General features: G+C 33.8%; 2 protein-coding genes across 4 annotated transcripts in view; both read left to right on the top strand.

Annotated features, from left to right (window-relative positions):
- The window catches only part of LOC132303235 (pantothenate kinase 2), a 43937-nt gene extending 35191 nt beyond the window's left edge, over positions 1-8746 (top strand). For all 3 annotated transcript variants that reach the window (XM_059800416.1, XM_059800417.1, XM_059800418.1), the window contains 9 exons: positions 655-737; positions 2965-3081; positions 3392-3455; positions 3733-3879; positions 4011-4166; positions 4870-4953; positions 5386-5580; positions 5764-5835; positions 8231-8746. In XM_059800416.1, coding sequence (XP_059656399.1) covers positions 655-737; positions 2965-3081; positions 3392-3455; positions 3733-3879; positions 4011-4166; positions 4870-4953; positions 5386-5580; positions 5764-5835; positions 8231-8320 — 1008 coding nt within the window. In that variant the 3' untranslated portion in view covers positions 8321-8746. The remainder of the gene's footprint in view (positions 1-654; positions 738-2964; positions 3082-3391; positions 3456-3732; positions 3880-4010; positions 4167-4869; positions 4954-5385; positions 5581-5763; positions 5836-8230) is intronic.
- Positions 8747-10734: 1988 nt separating this feature from the next.
- LOC132304957 (putative UPF0481 protein At3g02645) lies at positions 10735-11559 on the top strand. The gene has a single exon (XM_059802652.1). It carries the CDS (start codon positions 10735-10737, stop codon positions 11557-11559), a length of 825 nt encoding a protein of 274 aa, XP_059658635.1.
- The last annotated feature ends 12946 nt before the right edge of the window (positions 11560-24505 follow it).

The following is a 24505-nucleotide window of genomic DNA, read 5'->3' as shown; positions in this document are numbered from 1 at the left end:
CACACACACACCCACACACACACCAAAGCCATCATGAAAATGGAATAATGAGTGTTGCTAATTAGACTGTACCTTTGGTGAATATCTGGGTAAACTATCTCATGTTAATCTTGTTGTACAGTCTATGAGTGATCCAAGATTTCTCAGAGAAGCAATCTAGTTGTTAAATATTGGCATTTACATAACTTTCCTGCAATTCCAATTTCCTCCGCACATATATACATATATATACACACACGGCAACTCATATTTTAACAAAAATGTTTCTGTTGCCACTAGAAGTATATGGCCTTAATTTCCCTGGCTTCCTACGCGTTTTCGTAACTTAGTAAATAAAGTGTATCAACAGAATGCAATTTAATGATAATAACAATTAAAGCTGAGTGCATGAAGACGACATTGGAATTTGAACTAAAAATCTAGGAATGACATAAGAGATTGGCGTAGGACTTGTCATTGTTGGACTCACAGTTTTCTTCTCATTCCTACCTTTTCTGCAGTCAAACTGAGTATTTTGAAAAGGTGTATTTTGAAAGTCAACATGCTTGAAATTTAAAGTCTTTAATATCCTTGAGCTTTTATTGTATGTCTATTGTTCTGTAGGAGTTACACTTCTAAGATTATAATTTTAAGAGTTTAATGTGGAATATGTAGGCAGTGGCTAGTGAAGGTGGCACTGATGATGCTAAAAGAAGGGGTGATGCATTTGCTCGTGCCTTTTCTGCCCACTTGGCAAGGTATCTACACATTCATAAGTAATCTCATTGTTCTTTGCATGGTAAGATGACCCATTTGATCATCATCAACCATGGGTAGATTATACTTGTAGTATCAAATTTACTGTTATCGTTGATCCTGTTCCTTGCTATATGAGATAATGCTTGATGGCTGGTAACGGACATGAAATTTGAAAGCTAGGATCATGAGAACAAGTCGCTGAGGTTTCAAAGCTTTTAGATGTGAGGTTTTGTTAATCACCATTACTCTATAAGCTTAAGCTATTAGAGAGGGTGTAACTTTAACTATTAAATCCTCTTATACACCATCTCACATGTGGCATTCTTCCGGTTCAACCACTTTTTCAATTTTAATTATTAGGGTGATGTTGAGGTTTGAACCCTAGACCTTTGACTTTGATACCATGTTATCCACCACGGTGAGGTTTGAACTTGAGACCTTTTGGCTATGGCACCTTTTTAACCACCATCTACTACAAAAGGTTAAGCTCTTAGAGATGGTGTAACTTTAATTATTTATATCCTCTTACAGGTTTATTCATGCTGGGCATGTGTACCATATCTCTTGTGACACTGTTATGTCAATGTTGGCCATGTCATTGTTGGAACTACTCTCCTTCAGTGTTTGCTAAAGTGCGTGCCAAGCATTGATCATTAAGAAATCCTCTCACTTCACCTTATTTTATTTTCTTCAACTCTAGTGCTCCATTCAATTATCTCTCTCTATCTATCTTATTTCTACATATCAACATTCTTATTCCATTTCTATTCCTTCGATTAAATATGCCGCTGCTAGATAAAATGAATTGCCAAAATTTCATTTCTCCATGTGTGTGTGTGTGTGTGTGTGTGTGTGAGAGAGAGAGAGAGAGAGAGAGAGCTCACTTCTCCTTATCTTATTTTTACATTTAATCATTCTTATTCCATTTATATTCCTTTTTTCAATTAAATATGCCCTATTTGATCAAAAGAACAGACAAAATATCCTCTCTCCTTGTTTAGAGAGTGAGAGAAAGCGACACAGGCAAAACAAGCAGAGAGTCAATGAACAGTGAATTAGAGTTTGGTTAACAACCATCTACTCCAAAAGCTTAAATTGTTAGAGAGGGTGTAACTTTAAATATTTAAATCCTTCAACGCGCCCCCTCACGTGTGGCCTTCTTTTGGTCCAACAGGTGATTTCAATTTTAATTATGAGGGTGACAGTGAGGTTTGAACTCGTGACCTTTGCCTCTGATACCATGTTAACAACCATCTACTCCAAAAGCTTAAGCTGTTAGAGAGGGTGTAACTTTAAATATTTAAATCCTTCAACAAGTTTGATGCATGGATAAGATTAAATTTATAAGAAAATATTAATTACTGATGTCTTGGATATAATTCAGCAATTCACCCCATAACATTTAACTTGTTACAGTCCTGGGTGATGGCATCATAGAGTCATACCTCTTTGGGTCATTAGATCTACAGTAGTACAGTGTGCTATGTTCTTTTACATGATCTGAATTTTTTTGTTCGTCAAGTTAAAAAATCCTTACTTAAAAGGATCACCTTGGTCTAGTTTTTTATAATTTGAAAGATCATAATCTTTTCTGTTGCAGTTGGCATTTATCAAATTCATGCTATTAGAAAGTCACTTCCTATAAGGATGAAAAAGCCTTGACATCTGGGTCATGGCCTTACAAGCGAATCCTAAATCCATAATGATTGGCTCGAATGAGATGACATATATTGAATCTATGAATCACTTACCAAAAAAGAAAAAGAAAAAAGAAAACAGTTTGGCTCAGTTGTTTCAAAACATTCCTCTTGAACTCTAAAAACAGAAAACAGTTTTAAGAGAACTATAAACGATGTTTTCTAGGAAAATTGTCAATGGCTTTTCGAACTGCTTTTCGTTTTTCAATTCTTAAAGAATAACCAAGGTTTGTAGCCTAGTGGAAGGTCGAGGGGTTCAAGACCTCGTAGGGGCAAAGTGGGTGTGTGAGGTTCTTGCCAGTGTAAATAAAAATAAAAAATATTGAAAACTTTTCTTATAAAATTGAACTAAGCAAGTCCTAAATTTTAAATTTGTCCATTAATATCTGTACCCCTCCTGGAGAACTTTTGGCACCATCAGTCTGCCTCTCTCGCAACAACTAAATGAAATCAAGTCTTTCAATTGCTTTATAAAAAAAAGTTTATCATTTCAGTTTTCCCAATAAAAAGTTCTAATTATCTGAAACAGGTTGATGGAGGAGCCTGCCGCATATGGAAAGTTGGGGCTGGCAAACCTTTTGGAACTAAGAGAAGAGTGCTTGAGGGAATTCAATTTCGTTGATGCGTATCGAAGCATAAAGCAAAGGTATCCACTTGTGGAGATGATTTGTTTATTTGTCAATAGTTTCTTCTCATTTTTCAATTTATATAAATTAGCAAGTTTATGACATCGTCTTTTCAAAAAAAAAAAAAAAAGTTAAATACATCATTCATAAAAACATATGAATTGATCAGTGTCTAAAGCAACATGCCTTTTAGCTTTTCCTTTGAAGTTTAATTAATTGGACCTTGATAGGACCTTTGATGCACCCAGCTGTCTAGTTATATGCACGTGCACTGTTGGTCTATTCGCAACTATTTTACTTTCCTTACCTCCTTTATGTTGCATGTGACAGGGAAAATGAGGCATCACTAGCTGTTTTACCCGATCTCTTAATGGAGATCGATGGTATGAGTGAGGTATATATATAATTTCAAACTTACCCTTGTCTTCTCTTCAATACCCTCAGTGGAAGAAGAGAGATTGTAGCTTCATTGTGGAAGCTTATTACATATTCTAATAAGAACCTTACATAAATCTAATCAAATATATGTTTGGTTTTACCCTTATCTAAATATATAAAGATTATTTGTGCCACAGACATGAACTCATTCAGTTCTTTTTGGCCTAATTTTCCTTCCTCCTTCACCCTAGCCGTCATACTCCTGATCCTCTGCAGCTTTCTCCCATTTGCAGGATACAAGACTGCTTACACTAATTGAAGGTGTTCTTGCTGCAAACATTTTTGATTGGGGATCCCGTGCTTGTGTTGATCTCTATCATAAAGGAACAATTATTGAAATTTATAGAATGAGTCGCAAAAAGATGCAAAGACCTTGGCGGGCAAGTGCAGCAAAAATATATATTTATTGTTAAAAAAATTATTATAATCAAATTATTAATTTTCATTCAAAAACAGTTGTTAGACTTAGATAGGAGATTATAAACCACTCAGTTTTTTTTGTGTATTTCAGGTGGATGATTTTGATGTATTTAAGGAGAGAATGTTGGGGTCTGGAGAGAAGAAGCTTCGTCATCAAAGAGCATTGCTCTTTGTGGACAACTCAGGTGCTGATGTTATTCTTGGAATGCTTCCTCTAGCACGGGAACTCCTCCGACGTGGAACTGAAGTAAGTTTGTTTCTAAGCAATGCTCGTGAAATGGTTCTGAATCACTTTCTTGAAATTTGACCTGTGAACAAAACACCAGATTGAAGTTTCTTGCTCAGTTCTTCAAATTTGATTTAATGAAGTTTTATTGATAAAAAAGTGTCAATAGCCAGTGTAGTCCCTATTAATTGTAAGTGTTTGCGAGAGGCAAACTGGATGCAGTCCTAACCTTTGTTTTTTGTCAAGCCTATGTAGGCAAAATAGTTGTTTTGCGAGGTTCCACTCTAAAATACAACACACATATATATATATATATATATTTATATATTTAAAACTGGCAACTAAATTTTTGTTTGTACAGCAAAAGTAATGTCTGCCTTTCCAAATATATTTCTTCTCCAACATACCCCCTACCCTTCCCCGTTAGGTACTTCTCTGAAGTTCATTGTTTCCTCCCAAGTACCTTTCCAAGCTCATATAAATATCATGGCCGTTGTTCGTCTTTCCAAACTGCTTTCTCATCACTGATTTCATTCCATCTTCTTTTTGGGACTGAATTTTCAGCAGTTCATGATTGTACTATTGTTTTGCATGTGAATGCATTATCTAACTGTTTAAATGATGAATATTACCATGTGTGCTTAATTTCTTCTGCAACAATAATGTTCAGTTCCCACCAAAGATATTGTATCATGTAAACAAGTAATGATGACATCTATTGTAGGTTGTTCTGGTTGCAAACTCCCTTCCTGCTCTGAATGATGTTACTGCCATGGAGCTTCCTGATATTGTAGCTGAAGCTGCCAAGGTTTGTATTAGACTGTATTCATAAACTAGGACAAGGCTTGATAGTTGTTTATTCTTTAGTACTTCTAACTTCACAGCCACTTTATCTTTTCAGTATATTTGCGCATGTATTGAAAATTTGAAATTTCAGTTTAGTATTACTAGGTGGAGTAAAGGAAAGTACGCACATCTGATTAAATCATGTACAAGTTTTTTTTTTTTTTTTTTTTTAATCTATTACAGAGTAGACAGGAAACATTGAGAATAAAGGGGTGAGACCTTGAGCCAACCCGTAGTTTAAATACATTATAACTGGATAAACACCCAACCACATTCACTCTTTGGATGTTCCTATTCCATTATCAACGAGTTTAGTTCCATTATAGTTTCAATACATTATTCTGGAGATCAGTTTGCTAATCAAAACAAAAGAACTGATTCTTCTGACTTGCAGCATTGTGACATTCTTCGTGGAGCTGCTGAAGCAGGAGGCCTGCTTGTGGATGCAATGATTAACATCCAAGACGGTTCTAAGGAAAATTCATCTTCAGTTCCTTTGATGGTTGTGGAAAACGGATGTGGGAGTCCATGCATAGACTTGAGGCAGGTCAGCTCAGAGCTGGCTGCTGCTGCTAAAGATGCTGATTTGGTAGGATGCTGTTTCCTTTACCTAAGACTTATGTGGACCTTTATTAGAAATTCCTGTGTGTGCGCGCGCGCATGCGCGCTAGGGTTGTTTTCTTCAACCTTTTTAAATCATTTATGCTATATAAGAACAATGTGGAAAAGATTAGGCCCCTAATATTGATGCTGAAGTTTTTACACCATGCAGGTCATTTTGGAAGGAATGGGTCGATCTTTACATACCAACTTTAATGCTCGGTTTAAGTGTGATGCTCTAAAGGTACGATTACTGCTTTGTAATATTTTGGAATGTAAGGAATCAAAATAGTTTGTGGATTGGTGGTCGTTACCCAAGGTTCTTATATCATGGTTCAGTTAGACCTAGAGGGAGGGAGGGAGGGAGGGAGGGAGGGGTGGGGGGGGGGAAGAATATGTCTTGTAGATATTAAATTTGCAACTAACCTCTTAAATTTTTATTGATCCTTATTTAAAATTCAATTGATTAGTTAATCATATATCTCTATTACAATCAGACACATAAAGCAGCAAATAAAGTAGACACAAAAATTTTACATAAAATATCTTAAAGAGAGAAAAAAGCATGAGACCTCATCCAGTCATGAACAATCCACAATTAGAAAAATGTGTACAACCAAAGTTAACTAGATTTTCACTCTAGGATGCCTTAGTTGCCTCTTGAGTCAGACTTGTGCTAAACTCTCCACTTGAGCTCTTACCGATGTCAGTCAACGGTTCTGCTCCTCATGCCATCTGCTTTTCCATGGTTGTTCGATCCTTGATCTTCATACTTTGCTCTATTGATTAGCTTTTGATAGTAGTCTCTATGCGCTCCTTGTTTGAATCTCTCAATCAAATAAATTGAATAAATTATGGCGAACCTTAAATTGAATCTCAAAGCTCGCTCTCTTAAAATATATACTCTCACTTCATTGTAGAGAGGCTCAACAGAAACCCCTAAACTGACAACTCATATCTATAGATAATGTAGGAATCCTACATAGAATAGGAAAATAAATCCTTTTAAAAATATGTTTTGAGGGAGTACTCGAGAAAGTGTTTCCACACAAGTTGATCGATCAAGCCTTTGATCTATTGACTCTGTTGTGCTTCGATGGATTGAATTTTTTTATCAAGAGTGTCTGTCCAGGTTTCGATCGATCGAATATTAGATTAAGCTATTCTAGATTGAAACAAAATTCCTTGGAAATGTCTATTGATTTTTCAATCGAACCCTCTCTATTTTTACGAAAATCCCCAAATCATTAGTTTCTTGGAAAATCATAGGATCAAAACGTTAATTTTGAAAAAACATTTTGGAAACAATATTTCGGATCTTTTAAAGATCATAATTGTTTCTAAGTCTCAAATTACCTTACCCTAGGATCAAAATTTTGGCGTGTTTGCTGATCTTCATCTCTGTCATCATCTTGTGGTTGTAGACACGAGTGGTTGTAGACAAACGACTCATGACATTCAATATGCATTACAACTCAAGTTTTGGCTAGGAATTTGCCGACACACAGACTCAATATCCTTACATAGTGTGGAGGGCAATTTTTCCACCAATAAAGAAACGTCGTCTGTACAAATGAGAACCAATCACAATGCAACACTTGTCTATCACCCGCACTAACATGGATAGCGTTCATCTATAGTCGAACAAACCAAAGGGGTCGATCGGCCAGACCCAATGATGAAGCTGAATCCCATGACATCAGCAGAGAGCAGAATCAGGACAAATGACACAATTTCCTCCACAACAGGGGAATTGATTTTAACCCCCTAAAATGAGGGGAGAAATACATGGCAGTCAGTTGGGTTTTTCCTGACATAAATACCAACGGGGCAAGACAAAAAACGGGATATATGAAAAAGCCATAGGAGAAATTTCTTGTATTCAAAGAGGCATTGCCTGAATAATAACAAGGATCTTCTTTTGGTTTTCATTTTCTGAAGGTGTGGTTTGAATTTGTTGTTGCTTTTCTTATGGGTAAAGTGCAAAAATAAAAATAAAAATCCCCCCCCCCCCCCCATCCCCTCCCCCCCCCCCCCCCCCCCTCAATAAATTAAGGGCATTTTTTAAAATTTTATAAAAAACCCCCCAAAAAATTATTATTTATTATTTTTATTTGATTATTAAAAAAAAATACCTAAAATTTCCTTATGGTATATTGGGTTTTTTATATATAAAATAATAATAAGAAATTGGTCAAAATTGTTGAGCAGGGGGCAATTTGTTACAAATTTTCAAAATACAGGGAGTTATATGCACTTTTTAAAAAAGCAGGGGTGTTTCTTGCATATTTTTTTTTATATAGCAGGGGAGTTTTTTGCACTTTACCTTTTCCTTATTTATACAATTCTACACCTACACATAAGTATATTTGTCTTGTTCAATATTTAGTGGTAAAAATATACCCAATTTTCTTGTGGTTAGAAGTTATGTCCATTAGCATATAGAATAGATGGTTGTTTTCATCTAGTTAATCTCTCTCACAGTGACACTGAGATTTTTAATTTTTGGTGGGAATGTGTAATAGCCACATCTCAATACGGCCATGCCTTCTGAACATTGGCTGTTCTGGGAGTGTTGGAAAGTAGCTCTTGGATATTTTCCTCGACTTCTTTTATGACATGAACATTTTGTTTTGCAGCTTGCAATGGTGAAGAATCAACGACTGGCAGAAAAGCTGATTAAGGGAAACATATATGATTGTGTCTGCAGATACGAACCTGCCAGTTGAGTGCTTTCTTTCCCCCAAATGTACGTTAACTTTGTTTACATCAGTTTCGGCTGACAGTGAATCGGAGATGGTAACATCTTCTTCGGAGCTTTTAGCACGCTGCACGTAGACTTTCAGATTAGTTGTCTTGTTTTTTGAATTTATATCGTTTACTTTTCCTGCTACTGGGATCGGTTAATCAGGGAAGAACTAGTTACCTTGCCACCGCAACAAAATTTGGACGAGCATCGAAACTTGTACTTTATAGAATAGTTTACATTGCCTGTTATGGTTACCCCAAAAAGCCAGTTCAAATGACAGAGCAGGAGTTAGGTGACTGTTTGATCACTTGACTCAAAACTTGGCATTGTGAACATATTGTTGTCTTTGCCTGTTTGGTTACTGGGCAAAATAATAATAATAATTATTATTTTCATTGTTGTTTTACTAGTTGACATAAAAATAAGACATGGCCCATAAATTTTGGTCATATAACTTTATTTATTTTATTTTATTTTTTTTCACATATTGTTGTGGATGTTTAATCAATCCAGTTGTTTATGAAAGCACTGGAGAATTTTTAGAATATAATGAATATGAAATGTCTCAGCTATATCACAAAGGCACTAATGTAAACTGTTTTAATAAATAAATAATTATTAATAAAAATTAAAAAAAAAAAAAAAGACACCCACAAAGATTTATTGGCTCCGGAGGAAAAGACATGTAGATTTTTGAGAGGGAAGAGGCTAATGAAGTGCTCAAATTAACAGAGACCATTGCTGGGCTCTTTGGCTAATGGTTAATGGTTTCATGTCTGTCTCCACGAAGAAACTAAGAGTCAAGGGAGTGAAAAACAAATTTAATGTTTGGGAGCAAGGAATTAGTGTCTTAGAATTAAGATTGAAGAAAATTTAGTATAAATTTTAAACTAAATTTTTTTCAATTCCAAATTCAAAGTATCGATTTGGTGATCCAAACATAACATAAAACATTTTTTTTTATGGTGAATAGAAAAACAAGGAAGATCTTAGAAATTGTGGTGTCCTATGTTTCCATATAATTTTTTTAATTTTTAATTTTATTTTCCAATAGCTACATTGCCAATGGGAGCAAAAGATTAAACTAAACTTTATGTTTCAATTTTATCGTGTTTACAATGATCTTCACTTATAGAAATTAAATAGTGATATGGGGCTTCGTTTTTTTTTTTTTTTTTGTTTACTCCTTGATGCATACAATGGATTGATTTAGCTTTTTCAAAAATCTTCTAACATCAATTTTTATTTATTTATTTATTTTTAGGTAAAAAAATATAAAAGTGATCTTTTAATATGTAATATATTAATAAAAATTAATCGTTAATAATGTTTACTTAAAAGTGATTCTTCTTGCTTTTTAATTTGAAAGGAATAAATTGCTATCATAAAATGCTACCTTCTATAAAACTCCAAAGCCCCAATTGGCATGCTTTTTGTTTCTACTGTTTCTGTTTTTGGGCTGCTACAATGTTGATTTTGATAACAAAAGTATATTTGGTGCAGCCTTATTTTATTTTACACAATGCCAAAACACTTCGTGAACAGTGGCCAAAAATCAAAATAACAAAAAGTTGTTTTTTCTTATTTTGACAACTGTTCATGGCCTAAAACCATAACAGTAGCGCAATACGGACCAAAAACAAAAAGCTTAAAATATAGTTTCCAAACGTGCTTCCAGCAAAAATATTGTTTTTGTCAAAAACAAAAAGCCAAAAACTAAGCACATGCCAAACTGGCCCTAAATATCAATTATTAAACCCCAACCTAGTACAGATTGAATAGTAAAAAATTGCCACATTCTTGAAGAGTTCCAAAACACCAAAATATGTGAGAATTGTAATGAGTGAAAAAAATAATAAATACATAAAATTCTAATGAAAGGAGATGGAGATGGAGCGTTTGTAACGAGATTATGAGCGGAGAAAATTTTATCCAATCCCATCATTGTCATATATATTCAATAATTAATGAGCTAGGGTAACGATAGATGAGTAAAAACCGTGGAATGAGTAGAGGAGGAAAAAACAAAAGGTTAAATAAAAGATAGAAATTATGAGTTTTAATTAAAAAAAAAAAAAATGGAATGACAAATTTTGGAATCAATTAAATTATTTGGGCTGTCTATTAATCTCAGGTATTTGTTGGGATCTAATAATATAAGGATATAAAGGGGTCTAATAATATCTCAATATAATATAAGCTAATAAATTTTTAAAAAAGTCTAATAATATAAAAAAAAAAAAAAAAAAAATTAGGATCCTATTGACTAGGACCTAGGAAAATTTTAGGCAGCAAGTACCATTAAACTGTAAACTATATATATATATGGTTATGTATATGCACTACAATTTAATACATGAAGTAGCACAGTTGTTTCCCAAATTGTTCAATGAGATGGTGGGAAGGATCCAAAGCCAGTATCCTCCCCTTACCATATGGGTCCATCTATTCTTTGGCAATATAATGGGCCTTGAAAATTATCAAAGAAGAAACATGGAGAAGGAACGTCCTCATCATGTACTCCATTTCTTGCACATTCAATACATGCCGGCTTGTACAGACGATACGTACACTCAAAGATCCCTCGATGATGAAAATGAAATAGATAAGATGGAATGTGATGAAACAGAAAGGATGGAAAGCAAAATCATTTACTCTGCAACAGAACTTCGCTTGGCGGGAGTCAGATTGAAGGCAGCTAATACGGATAGAAACCTATTCGACATAAGGTTTACTACTGCTTTTAGTTGTAATAGCTGCTCCACTCTGTTTGTAAAAGGTTACATAGAAATTCCACCTTTCTCTGTCTCTGATTCCACGGAGTCAGTCTTGAGAAACCTCATCGCTTTCGAGCTAAGCTGTCACTGGATTCCTAGTTACTTCACATCATTTGCGTTCCTCATGGATCTCCTCATCAATACTCCCGAAGATGTTAAATTGTTCGAGGATGCAGGAATCATACGCAATTATTTAGGTTCGAGGGAAGAAGTGGCCCGGCTTTTCAATGGTATTTGCCAGAATGCCAATCCGAGTGGTTTCCATTACACTAAGCAATACAAGCAGGCGATGGATTTCTGCACGCCTTGGCGAGTTTCTACCGCAAGGTTCAGACAATATTATTTTGGTAGTGCATGGTCAGGGATATCAGTCATTGCTGCCATCATCCTTTTCACCCTCGCGTTTATGCAGACCCTATACAGCATGCTTTCCTTTTATTAATTAGGTATCTTTGCCTTTGTTCCTATCACTATAAGCAATCCTACTAGTGTCTGTAAGAGCATATTGAATTAGTTAGGTACGTAATTATAGTCCTTATGGTTTGTCTTTAACATAAGCTCTGTTGTTCATCTCTGTATGGGTTCTCTTAATGAAAGTGTTTAATTACCCAATTTATGTGGAAGAGCCTTGTACATTAACCAAGTTTGTTTTGTTTTCAAGTGAAATATTTTTCTCTTAAAATATTTTCTTATTAATTTTTCTTGGTAAATATTTTAGGACAATCAAATACCAAAAAAATAAAAAAAATATTTTCTATAAAATATTTTACATCGGTTTTTATTTATTTATTTTTTTTGGGGAATTCCAAAACAAAACGTCTGTTTTGTTTCCACGTGAAATATTTTTCTCCTAAAATATTTTTCTTCTTCAAATAAAATATTTTTTATTTTTACTTTTTTAGCGTTGTGCATAGGTTTAGGTTTAGTCTATCCGGCGAGACATGAAAAATAACTTACTTAAAATTTATAGATAAATTATTTTTGTTAACTTTTAATATTATTTTTTCTTCGTAAATATTTTACAACAATCAAATACCAAAAAAATAAAAAATATATATTTTTTAAAAAATATTTTACATCCAAACAAATCAGAATTATTTATTTATTTATTTATTTTTATTTCAGTAATTCCAAACAAGCGGAGACTTGCGGTGAATATCTTTCTTTTATTTGTTGAGATGCAATCTTCTACTTTTAGATCCAAAATCTACATCCATTGGGCACTGGAGAGGTGAATAGGTGATAACCCTAGATATCTTACTGATCTAGTATTTCTATTTCTTTTCATGTTAAAGCATTATCTCTAAAACATATCCTAAATAATACTAAATAAGAACTTAATTTATTTTTTATTTTTATTTTTTTAAAATAAAAATATTATTGGAATATACAACTGATATATCCACTAGGCACTATAAAATCACATTCATGCTTCAAATATTTTGGCCTCTTCTATTAAAAGTTGATAATAACTTGTCATCTTGGAGATTCCATGAGGTGATTTATTATTGATTCTTGACTTGGGTGTTAGTTTGGTTTAGCTAACTTTTTATTTATTTTTAATGATGTATGTATTTCATGTTAGGGTAGTGATGTTTGATCTTTGCCGTGTATGTATATGTCCTTTGGCATTAGCATTTTCTTGCCAAAAAAAAAAAAAGTTGGCAAATTACCAATTTTGTTTTGAAACAAGCTGTCCATGTAAAGTGAAAAGGCAAGCTGTCAACATAATAGGCATATAAAACTGATCCACTATAAAATCAAAAGAAATGAATATAATTAATATTCAATTAGAGTTTTATATGATTGTATTTATGAACAGAAACGAATATAGAGTGTTCAATTAGAGACGCGGAAAGATCTAGATACTTTTAATGATATGCAAGTCTCACAGCAAAGAAGCTAAGAAAATTTTGAACCAACGTGAAGAAATTCAAATTGGATTATATCTATTTTTAAACGCAATGTTAAATTAACCAATCACAAAGTAAAATAAATGCAAGTAGTAAAGTTTGAGAGACACCTAATTTTAGTGAAGAAACCTAGTCGAAGAAATTATCAAATAATCCGAGAAATCTCCGAGATTGTCACGCGATTTTGAGCGAAACAAGCAACTATGTTTGAAGCAATGTACAACAAATTTTGACTTAGACTCACACCTTCTCACTCTACCAAGAACCAATTACTGACCGTCTTTGGCTCTGTGATTTCCCCGTCGAATAACTCTTGACCTCAGACTTAACCTTGACTCTGGTAAAAGGATTGTTGGTATATCAAATAACACTCCGCAAATTCTTTAACCCCTTTAGGGTGTGATCGCTCTCTCATTTTCTTCAAGTCTGATTTCGATGAACTGAAATAGAAGCTCTATTTTTTTCTCCCGTTCAACATCCTAAATCACTCTTGTATATACAGTATGTATGTCTCAATATGAAAATAAACACTCATAAAATTTTCACAAATTGGTTGTACGAATTAAATTCAAAAGCGGTAGAAAACCCTAAGTTGTAAACAGTATTTATATAGATTTTTGAAGACCTAAACTTCTTTTTTTGGTAAATAAGACATAAACTTACTCCGAAAACGAGTTTAATTCGAGTCTAATTATCTCAAATATATATATATATATATATATATATATATATGATAAAAAGTAACCTAATTAGAGTAAGAAAATAATTTTTAATTTGGTTTCAAGATAGCGTAACCGGTTTCACTTTGGTAGTGTCTAATATTTCAAAAACGAATTTTGAAAAACAAGTACCAAAGGGGTTCTGTTTTTGCAATGCACTTTTGTAAAACTATTTTCAAAAATCGTTTTAATTGCCTAACCTAAAACTTAACAAAGATGAAAATAAAATGTCCTCACACACTTACTTGTCTTGTGTTATTATGGAACTGGAGTATGTTCACACAATCCTCAATATTCAAAGATTAAACTAAAAGTACAACTCTGACTGAACTTATTTTGGCGCCCAATATTAATAATTACAAAGTTATTTCTCACAAATTTTTTTAACTGAAATGAGTCCTCGAACTAAATTACACCATTAAACAAAAAATTAAGTTATGCCGATTACCGAATAATACCAATAAAAAAATTCAGGACTTGGATAAATATAAAAATTATTAAAATGAAGATCAATTACTCAGAATATAAACCAACTTTAAAGACGAAAACGAAAAAGATAATATGAATGTCAAAATATTTTACCCCCAATCAAAATCATCATCTATATAGAAGAGCCAACTCATGGTAAGGTTTTATTAAGTATGGGATCCAAGATAGAGACTGAAATTGACATTGATATTCTAAGAAAACGTGTAACATGAGATCAAAGATTCCATAATAATTGTTGGTTAAAGATTCGCTGATCTGATATTCGGATCAACTACTTTTTTCCAATTATTTTTTTGGCAAATAACTTTTTCTAAGTGGTATGAATTAATTTTTCCTACCTTAATGTATTATGGCCCAGACTTTTGAATATTTTTATGCGTTGGTCCCCAAACCTAAATGTTAAAATGACGAATGTAACGTGACGTTAAACAAGAACAGTATAAAAGCAATATCTCCACTACTTTTTTCGTCTTCTTTTTCCAAAGAGAGAAAAAGAAATTTTATTAGAGAAAATGAAATTTTATGTGTCCATAAAATAGATGTGAATTATAGGTTAAAAAAAAAAGTGTAACATGACAAGTTTTGTATTTAACAAGTTTGTTTTTACTTTCTTTTCTTTAATATTTGAATATAGAAATGAATGCATGCATGTCTTGACAAATAGACGTAATAATATCATTTTTTTACTATGATGAAATAATCAAACAATTATAAAACATGTTACACAAATGGAAAGGAACAATTAAAACGTTACACGTGTCCAATTTGCATTCTAGTGATTGGTTTAGTTTTGGTGTTGGAATTATCAATGGCGACGGATCAGTGAAAATCACTATAATCTGTTTTCTAGTAGTCTTCGTCGTCCCTCCATAAAGTAAGTCTTGGGACCATGTTGAATATGAATCTGTGGTTTGGAGAAAAAAGTTTGATAAAGTTGCTTTTTAATTTTTTTTTTCAATCTTATCTTGTTGTGTCTGATCAGAAAATGTGAGATAGAGTGAGAGTCTGTCCAGTGAGAGAGAGAGAGCTTGGTCTTTTGTAGAACACTAGGATCACATTATTTTCCAATGTGATCCTACAAAAGGAAAAAATGAAATTAAAATGTACCATTTTCTCATGAAACTATCTGTCATGAGACAATTTTCTACGAGTGTGGACTATTTTTCAATTATCTATGGTATTATGTTTATCCTTGTCAATATTATCCTACAAAATGGAAAAAAATAAAATGAAAATGTACTAAAATAAGATAATTTTTTTTTGAAAATATTCAAACCAGTGATGGAGCTAATGAAGGCCTAGGAGAACACGTGCCCCCTGCCCTGGCCCCGCCCTTTATAATATTTGTGCTAATTTTATTTATTTATTTATTTTTTCATGTATATGAGAAATTTTAAACAATGTGCCCTCTTAAATTTTGTGGTTTCTAAAATTATTTCTTATTTTCTTTTTTATTCTTTAAATTCTCTAAATTTCCTTAAAAGAAAAGGTTAAATTTTTCTTACTCAATTGAAACTCTTAGCTCCCACGGGCTTGGATGAGTTGGTAAGGTGAGGGCTTTGGTTATCACTCGCCAGGGTTCGAGCCTTCCCACCTCTTTTATTACTCTCGACTTACTTTGCTGACGTCGGCAGTTTTACTTGATAGCTACAAATCCAAAGGGCAAGTGGTTGTGAGGGTTCCCAATATATATATATATATATATTGAAACTCTTAACTTTTTCCTTTTAAAGTTTCCTCATTTGCTTTCCTTTTTCCTTTTCTACTTCTACTTCTTAAAATTCTTTTTTTCTTTTTTACTGTACATATTTGAATAATTTTCTACTTCTTTTGTATTTTATATTTGTTATGTTATATATAAATCTAGACAATACTTAGATCATCACTAGTGAGAATTTATAATATCTTAAACATATCAAAAAAATAAAGAAAGAGAAAATAAACGAGATCCTACCCGAATAAAATTGTAATGAACTGGTCATTTTCCTTCCTTTTTTTTTTTCTCAAATTTTATGGATATTTTTTTCCGTTAATGTTTCTTTTCCGAGTTCGGTTTCTTGTCACTCGGTGTCGTCTCGAGTGCTCGGGAATAGTTCCCGAGACTCTTTCCTTTAAATTGACAACTTCCTTAAAGGATCGCGTCATTTCCACATTTTCATTTTTTAGACACTATTCACTTTTCCTTTTTTTCACGTTTGTCACTTTTTGGCACAACCTCACTTTTTGTGCTCGGAGTTGATTTTTGACTTCACGAGTTTTCATTCCATTTGATTTCCTCGAAACGCGTAGTTTTACTTTTGGAGAAAAGCTTGTCGGTTGTTCCTTTTTTCCGTAGGGACGTGGATGAAAGGATTCTTTAGAAATATTTATGTTTATTGGGGTATTTTTCATAAATATTTTTTGAAGATATTTTATTTTGGGGGGTTTTTAAGAAAATATCTTTTTCATTCTGGATAGTTTTGCAGTTATCCTTTCTTGGAGGGGCCATTGTGCAATTAACGAAAGTTATTGTAAAATGCCTTATTTTGAGCTTGGATCCTCGTCCAGGATTCATTTTCACATTTTGTCGAGTCGGGTACTCTTAGAATTTCCTTCTGGTCGTTTTCCTCAGTTTTTGGGTTTTCGGCCCTAGTTGCCGCCGAACTTGTTCAGGGCATATCTCTCTGCACGGAGCTCGATTTTCGACGCCATTTCTTCCGTTGTTCATTTTTTTTTTTCTTTCATTTCGGTTCTTTTTTATTCACGGTATTTTTACCGTTTGAGCGCGTCTGCGCAAATTTCATTTTATCAGACCCGACGGGATCCGTTCAGGACACTTTTTGAGATTTTCTATAAATAAGGGGTTTGGAAATTAAATTATTTCATTTCCTCTTCTTCTACACTGTTGCAGATCAGATTCTACAGCTCTTCCATGGCTGCCACCCTTCTTTTCCCAAATCAATCTCCTTCTCTCTTGAATTTTGCCGTAATTCCTTAGGCTTTATCGTAGGCCTTGGTGAGGCGGTCGTTTCCCCTCTATTAGAAGCCAATTCTGACCATTTTTGAGTTCGGGTTTGGATTTTGGTGGTACCTCAAGGGTGATAGTTGTTTCCCTCGTTGTCCCCGACATAACCCCGAAGTATCGTCGAATTCGGAACGGTTTCCTTTAGGTGGCTTTTGAGATTTTCATCTCAAATTGAGGTAGGAGATGCTTTAGGGTTATATATGTGTTGTATTGAATGTTTTTCATACCTATACAACTTGTATGCATGCCTTTATATTAATTTTAGAATTTAATTTAATTATTTTTTATGTATAAGATTTAATTCTCATAGTTGTATACAGCTTGGAATTAAATTGTGACATGTTATTAAATTAGGCTTTGATATGTTCATTAACATATATTAAATTGAGAGTATTTGAATAAGTATTGAAACTTTTATTTAATTATTTTCTTGAATGAAAATTTACTTCCATGATTTTAACTAGTATAGAATCAACTTGTAATGTGATATTAAAATAGCCCTTGGTATATTCTTTAATATATTTAAATTTGAAGACATTTGAAATTGTTTTAAAATCTAGAGAAAATTAACTAATTAGATTAATTAATTTTTTTTAAGTGTTCATTTTACTTAATTGAATTTTTGATTTGATATTGTTGATGAGCTTGGCATGTTCTATCATATATATTAAATAGAGAATAGTTGGATAAGTTTTGAGACTTTTATTTAATTATTTTCTTTGTATGAAATTTAATTCATATGGTTGTATCTAGCATAGAATGAACTTGTAATATGATATTGAATTAGACCTTGACATTACCATTGACATATCTTATTTGTAGAATTTTTGGAGTTGCTTTATAATTTTGAGAATTTAATTATTTAAATTAATTAAATTACCTTTTTATACTTCCATTGAGGTAATTATGCATTGATGTTGAATTCTTGCCTAATTTATAATTTAGAACTTGTTATATGATTACATGATAGTATTCCATGAGTTGAAGTTATTATTTAATTTGTTAGTACACACGTTTACTTATATGACATCTAATATGCCATTGTAGCTTGAATTTGATGTACACAAATGTGTACTACTTAAAAATACCACTTATAACAATAGCACATTCATCATTGTAGATTAATGCTATAGTAGGGGATTGTCGAACCACAAGGATTACTAGTTTATGGTAAACAGATTGTAAAATTACTTCCTAATTTAATAACACAGATGATAATTCAATTGGTTTGTCACTTAACCTACGAATTAAAATTTCATAAAACGGTAAATAATGTGATTAGAATGGATTGAACTTATAAAGAGAAGGCTAAGGAATTGATTTGACCTCAACCTCATAAACATGTTAAACTTGTATTTAACTTGGGGATAGACAATTATATATATAAAATGATGTGTAGAAGTACAAAACTACCACAACATCATCAAAAATATCATACATTTAGGACTAAGCATAACCCCTCGTTGGTTAGCATGGTTCATCCACCTAAACTAAGTTATGGTATGAACCATCTTCCCTAGGCATAGCCTATCAAGGTCCTTTAATGGTATGTTGCAGCACATAAAATCAATTAAATATCATAAATTATCTTCAGTTGGTATGGACCTTCCACCTAACTACATTAATTTAAAGGTGTAGCATGGTCTATCTTCCTTAAGCATAACCTATATAAATACTCAGTTACATGCCAATATAACCATTCCATAAATTCTTTCCCATTGTCACTATAGGAAATCAAGTGTAATATTTGTATCAATGTGATTTTTAAGACAAGATAACAAATCAACACAAATATATATTCGAATGATAATTACATACATCAATTCAATGGAAAGTACATTAATTCAATGCAAATACTTCTAATTTATGAAAATGAATATATACAATAAAAATACCCGAATTAAAATACAAATCAACATATGTTTACTTGGTTTAGGTTACATCAACTCCCTAGAAAGGGATTTAGCCTCTCATGGATATGGCATCAACTTCCAGGATCGAAGAAGAGAAAGAAATCTCTCTTCTCACCATTGTTGCAAAAATCAGCCAAGAACCCTAAGAAAATCCTCCTTCCCACAATATATCTTTTCAAAACAAAAAAAAACTAAATGACTTCATCCAAGCCTTTGCCCCTCCTTTATCCTAACATGAGTTTCCAAATAAAAGAATTCGGTCAAAATTTGAATTTCCGCTCAAGATAGAAAAAAATTGGACTTAATTCAAATGGGGGCTCGTAGCCTTGCATCCAGACTCGAAGAATGGCGTCCGGACATGAGGTCCTGATGGTTTGGCATCCGGACGCCAAATGCAGCATCCGGACGCGAGGTACTGAAAGGTTGGTGTCCGAACGCGAAGCATGCTTCTTTGGCTTCTTCTTCTTTCTTTAGCTCTGATTGCATCCATCGCCTATTCAGGTCATTTCTCCTTGAAAATCACTTGATATGTAGGCCTGATATGACTTGTGCTCCAAAAACCCTTAAAACCTTATTCTTATTCCTTTTTAGCAATAAGACTTGCAAAGACACAAAAACATAAAAATGCAGTTAATCTATATTCAAAGATCAAATAATGGATTTAACTAATGCAATTAAGGGCGCTTAAATATGTAATATTTGACACTTATTAGACCCCCAAATTTACATTTTTCTAGTCCCTTAGCAAAACAAAATTGAACCACAGACTTCTCCTCTTTCGTGGAAGTGACGATTACATTTAGCATATGCAACAAGCCTTTTAAACCCCTAGGTATCCCTAGAGGACGAGTGAAGTCTCGTGAGGGTTTACCAAAAATGATATCTGCAAACACTAAGCAACAAGGCTCATTCTAGTATAAATTGAAACATATGACTTTGGGGAAAGACTCTATCAAGAAGACTACAACAAGTATGCATACAATGACATCTCAAAACAATATTCAATTCCCAACATTCATGCATCAACAAACTAGTCCACATACATGATCTTCAACATCTCATTTATAATAGAATTTCATCTCAAGATCCTTCAAAGTGAACCGAAATTTCATTTTCTTTTAAAATGCACTTTTATCCCTTTTATGGCTCATTCAATATTTTCCCATCCTTAATCTATCTTTTGAAATCATTATCCAAGGCAAGCATTTATTTGAACACATTTTGTGTTGTTTTATTTTTTATTTTTTATTTTATTTTTTAATGTGTATGACCATGTGCAATGTCTAAGTTCCTTAAGCTCTCTAATCACCCCATGTAACAAGCGTTGATCCAATGACTCCTAAACTAGATGGTCTTAGGGCGTTAAGTGTAAAGACACTCCTAAGGGTGTAATGACTTGGAATGGCTAGGCTACGAACTCAAACTAATCATACATCTTACATTCTTTCCTTGTCTTCCTTTTTAATCAGTTGACATGTTGAAAGAATGCAGTTTTATTCAATTTTTTTTTTTTTTTTTTTTTTTCCAAATGCCAAGGATTATTTCTTTCATCCGACCTACCAATTCAGGAAGTCAATTAAGTAAAACCACAAGGAAGGGAATGCAATTTTCGATGTGCTCAATGTGCATTGTGAGGTCAAGTAGAGATGAAAGACTCCAAAATAAAACATTTAAATCATTCAATGGACCTTTTTCATTTGAACAATTATGCCAGCAACTTTCAATCATTCCTTGATATCCTATATAAGCATACAAGTTGTACTAATCACATAAATTCTCTTCCAAACTTAGTTCCAATAACACCAAAAATCATTTACCTAACCATACAATTTTATTTTTTATTTTTACTTTTTTATTATTATTATTTTTTTAACAACAATTTAACTATAAATAAATAATTCAACTATACTCAACAATGACAATCTTCCTGTGAATAGCAACTCTCAACACCCCTAAACTTAAATGATACATTGTTCTCAATGTATGAAAACAAGTATAGAAATTAAGCATGCAAAGAAGTTCAAACAGAGAGAAACTACCAAGTGCGAGATAATAATCCAGTGCAACCAGTCGCATTGAAAAAGCTAAATTTCTTCCCCCAAACTTGGACCTGATAATCTGTTCACAAAAACTGGATACCAAGCATAAAAGTATAGACATATATAAAGATATAAAATGAAGTAATATGTCATGCTTTATTCAAAACCGGGAAAGAAAACCAAAATATGTGCACATCAAAAAGTGCACCCACAATTGTCATGCCAAACACGGCCCAAATCCTAACAATATTCAAAACACACAAAGCATAAATAAATAGCATGAACTATAAAAACTAAAGAGTAACACAATGCTCAATCCTCCATAAATGTGGAAGAAGATAGACCCGGACCGGCACCACCACAGTCAATAAGTGACTACATCATTGCCTGCAGAAGCTTCTGTCCTTCTCTTGTCTCTTTACGAAAATCTGTAAGAGTGCCCTCCATAGTACCGACCTGTAGTTGAAGAGTGTCAAGCCGGGTGCTAAGAGAGTTATACTCTGCCCTAGTCATTGCAGGTGGCATTAGACCAACAGGTGCAGGGTCATCATGCTCAGCCTCCAAAGGAATATTCACATCACCCCAATTGAACTCATCACCAATTCGTAGCTGTCTACCCTTTTTCAATTGAGAACGACTCTTCTTCCATTCAGTGAGATTACAATGGTACACATCCTCCAATTTCTCCTCACTTTAGCGCACCTTGAGTCCTTTTTTCTTTAGCATTTTTGTGATCAAATAAGGAAATGGAAATGCCCATGTCAAAGCATTATCCACTTGCTTCACAATGAGTTCATGATAAAGTTTTAGAATTTGATCCCAAATTAACTGTGGAACACAGAACCAATAACCTCTTTCCACAGCATAGAGGGTAGTCAGAAAAACACCTTTCATTCTGAATACCTAGCAACTGAAAAAACATTCTGATTAAGGATAGAATCTAAGAACCAAATCCGACACGGAATGTATGACTTGTTGGTGCTCATTGTGCGACGACGTGTGAAGCTGTTGTGATAAATTTCACGCACAATGTCCGGTAAAGTAATTATGTCCGAATAAATGCCATAAATATGATCATCCTCATCATTTAATGCAGAAGTCATAAGAACATCCCAAGCTGTGGCAATGTCATTGATGGTAAATACGAAAGGCGCACCATCAATTGTTCTTTGTATCACGTCTGGCTCGGCGCAGGAGTGTGACATGTTGGCATAGAATTGCCGGACGCTCCGCGGAAGGAAGACACTAGCACATGGCTTAAATAAAGCAGCAAGATCATGATTTCGCAATTCTAAAACAGACCAAGCCGTTTCTGGATGGTCTTGAAATTCATGCTTAATTGTGAATTCGGTTTCATATGCAATGGGCCAGTCAGTCTAATTTGGGGTATGATTGTCCTCAGAAGATCCCTCGGATGTGTGAGGGCGCTTAGAAATGGAGTAAGAGGCGATGTGAGTGATTGAAGTTGGTTCAGGACTTTTGTCGAACACGTGGTGTGCAAGACTGAAAAGTAAAGAACACTTGGGATGATTAGATTATTTGAATCCGACAAGCATGAATCTAGAATCAAATCACAACAATTCCTCACCTAAGAAATCATTTGCCTACAAAATCAAGTTCTCATCTCTATAAAATAATCAATAGTTGAAAAATAGAAGAGAGAAGAGAAAAGAACTTACCTTAATTTGGAGTTTGAAACTTTGCCCTCCTTGATTGAAAGATGATGATGGAAGAGGATGATTAAAGATGATGATTTGATGAAAAATGGATATTGAGAGTGAAATATGATTTTGAGATTGTGAGATGGTGTGGGAAAGTAGGGTTAGGAGTTGGGAGGTGTAGGTTGTGAATAAGGAATGAAGGAGTAAAGCTTATAAAATCCCGAGCTGGGCTCGGGTTGGCTTTATGGGTTTTCGTGTCTGGACGCGAAACATGGCATCCAAACACGGACTGTAGCGGGGCTCTTGATGAGTTATTTTTGCACACAGGGGCCTGATGGTGATAGAATGGTGACCCGACACCGGTTATGGCATCCAGATGCGAGTAGCAGTAGGAGCTGGCGTCCGGACGCCGGTGGTGGCATTTGGACGCGAGTGCTTCTAGGTAGTGGCGTCCGGATGCAAGAAATGACATCCGGATATGGGGTGCTTCCAGGTGTTAGCGTCCGGATGCAAGATCCTTCAATTGCTTTAATGAATTGGTGATAAAAAAAAGGCCCAAAAATGTTACCAAACCTTTGTATGACTATAGAAACCCACTATGGCCACTTAAATGGACATGTAAATGATTCTTAAAGAATGCAAAGCGGAAATTCAATTCAACTATTTAGAAAGAATTTTCATTCATGGTAACAAGTATAGAAGGAAGCTTAGAATGGAAAGAATTTGCTTCCTTGAAGTGCTAAATTTAATGTCGATAGCTAGACGAAATGGGAATCTTTTTAGTCTGTATAAATTGGATCTGTCAAGATGATGGAATCCATATATCCGACTGGGACTAGGTTGTCAATGTAAGGCTTAAGCCGCTGACCATTGACCTTAAAAAGATTCTCATTCTTCGGGTCTTGCAGCTCAACTTCACCATAAGAGAATACAGAAATGATTAGAAAAAGGACCTTCCCAGCGTGAACTGATGAGGGCTAAAAAGTGCGCATTTAAACCCCTTAAGCTTAGGTACTCTAGAACCTTTACCTATCTTATTTTTCCGTTTTAGATTGATTTCGTGTTATTTCCGTTTTCAGGTACTTATCCCCAAAATAAGCTAACTCAGGTAAATAAGAGCAGAATTGAAGCAATCTTAAGATGAATCAAAGAAAGGAGCAAAGTGGGAGCAAAAGGAAGCAAAGGGTGGAAATTCAGCAAGTTCGATCGATCAGGGAATCTCTTTGATCGATCCAACATTGATCGATTTCAGCACTTCAAGATGGATCCAAGCTATTTTATCCTTATCCAAAGATCCCACAAAGTTCGAAAATGTAAAATGGAGTCAAATGACCATTTGGCCCTTGGCCACACTTCATACAAGATTAAAAAGACCCTATAAAAGAATGAAAATGGAATTACCACACCAGATGCAACCATGGTGAAGCAATGACTTGCGATTTTTCAAGATTTTCACAATATTTCATGAAGTTAAAAAGTACATAGAATACAATATAATGGTCATTGGCCTCCGGCCTCATCTCATACACATCAAATACATTGAAAGGAGTGTACTTAAGTATACATTACATACATGGAATCAAATATACATATTTTGACATATAACTCTACAAAATGACATTTAATGCAAACATTTGCATGAAATGAAAA

The sequence above is a fragment of the Cornus florida genome, unplaced genomic scaffold, assembly GCF_030987335.1.
Source record: "Cornus florida cultivar Cherokee Brave unplaced genomic scaffold, ASM3098733v1 CherokeeBrave_3.0.0_Hap2_Chr04, whole genome shotgun sequence".
NCBI classification, from domain to species: Eukaryota; Viridiplantae; Streptophyta; class Magnoliopsida; order Cornales; family Cornaceae; genus Cornus; species Cornus florida.
Note: the sequence above shows the minus strand (reverse complement) of the source record. Positions and strands in the feature narration are given on the sequence as shown.